The sequence below is a fragment of the Salvelinus alpinus genome, chromosome 7 (genome assembly GCF_045679555.1).
Source record: "Salvelinus alpinus chromosome 7, SLU_Salpinus.1, whole genome shotgun sequence".
Lineage (NCBI taxonomy): Eukaryota > Metazoa > Chordata > Actinopteri > Salmoniformes > Salmonidae > Salvelinus > Salvelinus alpinus.
Genome location: NC_092092.1, coordinates 74,570,541 through 74,576,332, shown reverse-complemented (window position 1 = coordinate 74,576,332; position 5,792 = coordinate 74,570,541). Strand labels below are relative to the sequence as shown.

At 49.4% G+C, this 5,792-nt stretch overlaps 1 protein-coding gene across 1 annotated transcript; it reads right to left on the bottom strand.

The window, feature by feature from the left end:
* Positions 1-2,243: 2,243 nt before the first annotated feature.
* On the bottom strand, positions 2,244-5,357 carry adrb2a (adrenoceptor beta 2, surface a). The gene is made up of 2 exons (XM_071411641.1): positions 5,164-5,357; positions 2,244-4,166 (listed from the first exon to the last, which is right to left on the bottom strand). The coding sequence occupies exon 2, from the start codon at positions 4,161-4,163 to the stop codon at positions 2,886-2,888; it is 1,278 nt and encodes a 425-aa protein (XP_071267742.1). The 5' UTR covers positions 4,164-4,166; positions 5,164-5,357; the 3' UTR covers positions 2,244-2,885.
* Positions 5,358-5,792: the final 435 nt, after the last annotated feature.

The following is a 5,792-nucleotide window of genomic DNA, read 5'->3' as shown; positions in this document are numbered from 1 at the left end:
AGAGACCTGAGGAGTATGAGGAATAGATGTCCCATTAGAGACCTGAGGAGTATGAGGGATAGATGTCCCATTAGAGACTTGAAGAGTATGGGGAATAGATGTCCCATTAGAGACTTGAGGAGTATGAGGAATAGATGTCCCATTAGAGACCTGAGGAGTATGGGGAATAGATGTCCCATTAGAGACCTGAGGAGTATGGGGAATAGATGTCCCATTAGAGACTTGAGGAGTATGAGGAATAGATGTCCCATTAGAGACCTGAGGAGTATGGGGAATAGATGTCCCATTAGAGACCTGAGGAGTATGGGGAATAGATGTCCCATTAGAGACTTGAAGAGTATGGGGAATAGATGTCCCATTAGAGACTTGAAGAGTATGGGGAATAGATGTCCCATTAGAGACTTGAAGAGTATGGGGAATAGATGCCCCATTAGAGACTTGAAGAGTATGGGGAATAGATGTCCCATTAGAGACTTGAGGAGTATGAGGAATAGATGTCCCATTAGAGACCTGAGGAGTATGAGGAATAGATGTCCCATTAGAGACCTGTGGAGTATGGGGAATAGATGTCCCATTAGAGACTTGAGGAGTATGAGGAATAGATGTCCCATTAGAGACCTGTGGAGTATGAGGAATATATGTCCCATTAGAGACTTGAGGAGTATGAGGAATAGATGTCCCATTAGAGACCTGTGGAGTATGAGGAATAGATGTCCCATTAGAGACTTGAGGAGTATGAGGAATAGATGTCCCATTAGAGACCTGTGGAGTATGGGGAATAGATGTCCCATTAGAGACTTGAGGAGTATGAGGAATAGATGTCCCATTAGAGACTTGAGGAGTATGAGGAATAGATGTCCCATTAGAGACCTGTGGAGTATGAGGAATAGATGTCCCATTAGAGACCTGAGGAGTGTGAGGAATAGGTGTCCCATTAGAGACTTGAGCCCTGTGCTCCTCCTGCTAACCGTCTGTCAGACTGGGAAAACGTTATACATCCTAATCTAGAGATCGCTCCCTGCATGCGACTGTTGTTTAGGAGGGAGGGAGTCATCGAATTCCCCAACTAAACAGCAGAGATAATGGATTTATCCCCTGTTTATCGGCCTGGACCGGGCTCAGCCCTGCAACAACGCAGGCATTTCCTGGTGAGAAACTAGTCGGAGAGAGAGGGAGAGAGAGAGATAAATAGAGAAATGGGAGAGGAGATAGATACAGGGAGAACTACAGAGATAGATACAGAGATAGAGATAGACACAGAGATAGACACAGAGATAAATGCTCACCGAGAGGAGAGGGAAACAGAGAGGGAAACTAATTGATACAGACATCATCAACAGCTGTAGAAATAGGTCATTGTCTAGTCGGATCATTGCACAGATATCCTGAACGATTCAGAATTCAGTTTACTTTGGAAAAACTTCACAGAGAACCAAAGACCCACCAGCGATCACACCCTGATTAGAAACATCTCAACCGCCCAGTCCACCTGTTGTCTCATGCATGTTGACTGGTCTGACCGTATAGGGCCCTGGTCAAAAGTACTGCAAGAGATAGGGAATGGGGTGCCATTTCAGACGCAGCCTGCCTGGGTCCTGTAAGCAGCACCTCTAGGGCAGGAGACAGGGACACTGTTATCTCTGGCCTGGTTCCACAGACTGTTTGTTATTCCATGGAGTCGGTCTGTACTCTTCCCTCCGATCACTGAGGAAACTACTGACTCTGCTCTCAGTAAACATGGCTACTTCCCAGAACGACAACGACAGATCCAGTCAACAAACCGCAGACTAACCACTGACTTCTGCTAGCAACACCGGGAGACCTGGGAGAGGAAATGGACTTCTGTCTAGAAGGGTAAAGATAGAGCAGAGAGTTGACGAGAGAAGAGAGGTGACGGGAGGGCTGATGTGACACTGGGTCAGATCATTAAGGCTCGGGGAGGTGTGGCACAGCAGCGATTATCAATTGACAGTTAAGTCATTGAATGCAAAAGCCATGTGTGCCCAACTCAACAAAAACAAACAAACAAAAAAAAATGTTGTGTGTGAAACTCGAGAAAATGGTCCATGGAAAAACAAATGGAACATGGTCCATTTGGACCAGGATCTCTGTCTCTCTCTCTCTCTTTCTGTATCTCTCTCTCTCTCTCTCTCTGTCTCTCTCTCTCTCTCTTTCTGTCTCTCTCTCGCTCTTTCTGTCTCTCTCTCTCTCTCTCTTTCTGTATCTCTCTCTCTTTCTGTCTCTCTCTCTGTGTGTCTCTCTCTCTGTGTCTCTCTCTCTCCCTGTCTCTCTCTCTCCCTGTCTCTCTCTCTCCCTGTCTCCCTGTCTCTCTCTCTCTCTCTCTCTCTCTCTCTCTCTCTCTCTCTCTCTCTCTCTCTCTCTCTCTCGCTCGCTCTCTCTCTCTCTCTCTCACCAATTATTCATAATGATATATGCCATTTAGCAGATACTTTTATCCAAAGCGACATACATTCATGTGTGCATACATTTCACGTATGGGTGGACACTGAGTGAAATGATCTTCTGGATTTATGAGCCAGTCTGGTTACTGTGGTCAGTGAATCAATGTGACACATTTAGATTATACATGATAAGAACGTATAGATATCTGAAACGACAAGGTGAGGTAGATGAAACAATCTACATGATCTCTCTCTCTCTAAATATGCATTCAACTTAGCAAACATACTGGTGAAATGTAACAAATTCCTCTCCTGTCCTCAATCTAACAAGTCTCACCTGTGCTACCCGCTCACCATTCACCCTCTATCCATCCATCCATCCAGTCTCATCTCAGTGACTTGGTGAAGTGACAATGGGCGATAACTGTGAAACATGTCTGTCTGTTCCAAAGGTTGTTCACTTCCCTTAGCAAGGTGAGAGGGTTAAAGTACAATTGTTAACCCTTTACTGCAGTTCCCGTTCGGGTCCGTTCCGTCTGCAGCTCCACCCCCACCTGCCTCTCCCCTCCCAGAGCTCCCGTCTGCAGCTGGGTCACTGTCCTCCGAGCTCCCCTTACTCCTCCCTCCCTGCTGCTCACTCTGCCAGCTGTGTCCGCTGTACACGTATCCATTAGTAGGCCCTATGTTGGGGAACCGGACCTTCTTGATGCACAGGATCTCCTTGAATGCGTATCTGAACTCAGGGCTCCTGCAGTAGATCAAGGGGTTGAATGCAGAGTTGGCGTAACCTATCCAGTTGAGTATCCTGAAGGCGAGTCCGATGTCCCCTACCTTCCAGATGGCTACCACCACGTTGAGGACGAAGAAGGGTAGCCAGCACAGCGTGAAGATCCCCATGATGATCCCGAGGGTCTTCAGGGCCTTGTGTTCCCGCAGGCAGAACTTGGTCTTCCTGAAGCCTCCTCCAACTCCTCGGCTCTCATTGTTATTCTCCACTCCTCCTCCTCCTGCCATGTTGTTGTTATGGGCGTGGAAGCGCCCCTCGCTGCGGTCGATCTTGCGTAGTTGCTGCTTGGCCTCCTGGAACACGCGGCTGTAGACAAACACCATGACGACTAAGGGGATGTAGAAGGAGATGATGGAGGAGGTGATGGCGTAGGCTGTGTTGGTGTTGAAGTCACAGCAGTTGCTGTTCTGGATGCAGGCCTTGGCCTCCGCGTCGTCACTGATCCACCACTTCATGTGGATGGGTAAGAAAGAGATGAGTCCAGCGATCACCCACACCAGCAGGACCACCACGCGCGCCTTACACTTGGTCAGCAGAGACTGGTAGCGGAACGGAGAGGTTATGGCCAGGTAACGGTCCAGCGCTATCACGCAGAGCGTCTCGATGCTGGCCGTCACACACAACACGTCAGTGGCAGTCCAGAACTCACACCAGAAGCTGCCGAAGTGCCAGGTGTTGAAGATGATGTAGCAGGCGCCGAACGGCACCACGATGAGACCCATGACGAGGTCGGCACAGGCCAGAGAGGTGATGAAGCAGTTGGTGATGTTCTGCAGTCTCTGGAACCGGTAGATGGCTATGATGACCAGGATGTTGCCGAACACGATGCCAACGACCAGCAGTGACATAACCATGCCTAGGAGGACCATCTCTACCTCACTGTAACCTGGTTCGCCGCCAGCCGCCCTGGCCCATGATGTGTTGGCTGACTCGGTGACATTGAGGGAAGACACAGGGGGGGTGCAGCTGCCCATTGTCTAGAGGTAGGAGATGGAGAGAAAGAAAGAGACAGGTAAAAACAAGAAGCACGTTAAGCTACAAAAAAAGATAGAACGAGTGCGAGAGAGGGAAAGAGGGAGAGAGGGGGAAAGAGGGAGAGGGAGAGAGGGAGAGAGAGGGACAGAGGGAGAGAGAGAGGGACAGAGGGAGAGAGAGAGGGAGAGAGGGAGAGAGGGAGAGAGAGAGGGAGAGAGGGAGAGAGAGAGGGGGAAAGAGGGAGAGGGGGAAAGAGGGAGAGGGGGAAAGAGGGAGAGAGAGGGGGAAAGAGGGAGAGAGAGAGGGAAAGAGGGAGAGAGAGGGGGAAAGAGGGAGAGGGGGAAAGAGGGAGAGGGGGAAAGAGTGAGAGAGAAGGGGAAAGAGGGAGAGAGAGAGGGAAAGAGGGAGAGAGAGAGGGAAAGAGGGAGAGAGAGAGCGGGATAGAGAGAGGGAGAGGGAGAGAGAGGGAGAGAGGTAGAGAGAGAGGGAAAGAGGTAGAGAGAGAGGGAGAGGGGGAGAGAGAGAGGGAAAGAGGGGGAAAGAGGGGGAAAGAGGGAGAGAGAGGGAAAGAGGGAGAGAGGGGGGAAGAGGGAGAGAGGGGGAAAGAGGGAGAGAGAGGGAAAGAGGGAGAGAGGGGGGAAGAGGGAGAGGGGGAAAGAGGGAGAGAGAGAGGGAAAGAGGGAGAGAGAGAGGGGGATAGAGAGAGAGAGAGAGGGAAAGAGGGAGAGAGAGAGAGGGAAAAAGGTAGAGAGAGAGGGAGAGGGGGAGAGAGAGAGAGAGAGAGAGAGAGAGGGAGAGAGGGAAAGAGGGAGAGAGGGAAAGAGAGAGAGAGGGAGGGAAAGAGAGAGGGAAAGAGAGAGGGAAAGAGGGAGAGGGAGAGAGGGAGAAACCGCGTGAGGGGCTAAGAACCTTCAGGATAAAACAATGGGTAACTTGAGTGAAATAACGTCCATGACAACAGCAGACGAAAACAAACAAATAAACACTATATGTACAAACCTCCACAGGTTGTGGTCCCTGTCCAACCTCCCATACACGTTGTCATAAAAGTATTCTTCAGGTTTGAGTAGTTCCTCAGTGTATAGTTTCCCACATCCTTCTGTCAGCTCCCCCTCTCTTTTGCTCTTACACTAGCTCTCTATGTCACTCTCTCTCTCTTTCTGTCTTGCTTTCTCTCTCACTGCCGTGCAGTGTTTCTGCTAATGTCGCTCCCAGGCTGTCTGTCAGAACCCTTATAAGATTCAGCGATGACATCATAGCATGGCCTCAGCCAATCATATGCCTAGCCTGACGGGAGCGCTGAAGGCTGCAGTGAGGTGAGTTTGAACAGAGGGGAAGAGAGAGTATGAGAGGGAGACAGTACTGCATGCAGAGCAGAATTAGGACTATATCGACTAATTATCCAAATCTAGAAAAGTGCCGTTAAATTCCACAACCACCTAAAGGATAGTGATGCCTAAACCTACAGAGAGATGAACCAATAGAAGAGTACCCATAGCCAGCTGATTCTGGGGCTCTATTCACAAATATATATAGACACCACATAGCCCCAAGACAGCAACCCAATTAGACCCAACCAAATTATGAGACAATTAAATGAGAGCTACTTGAAACATTGGAAAGAATCA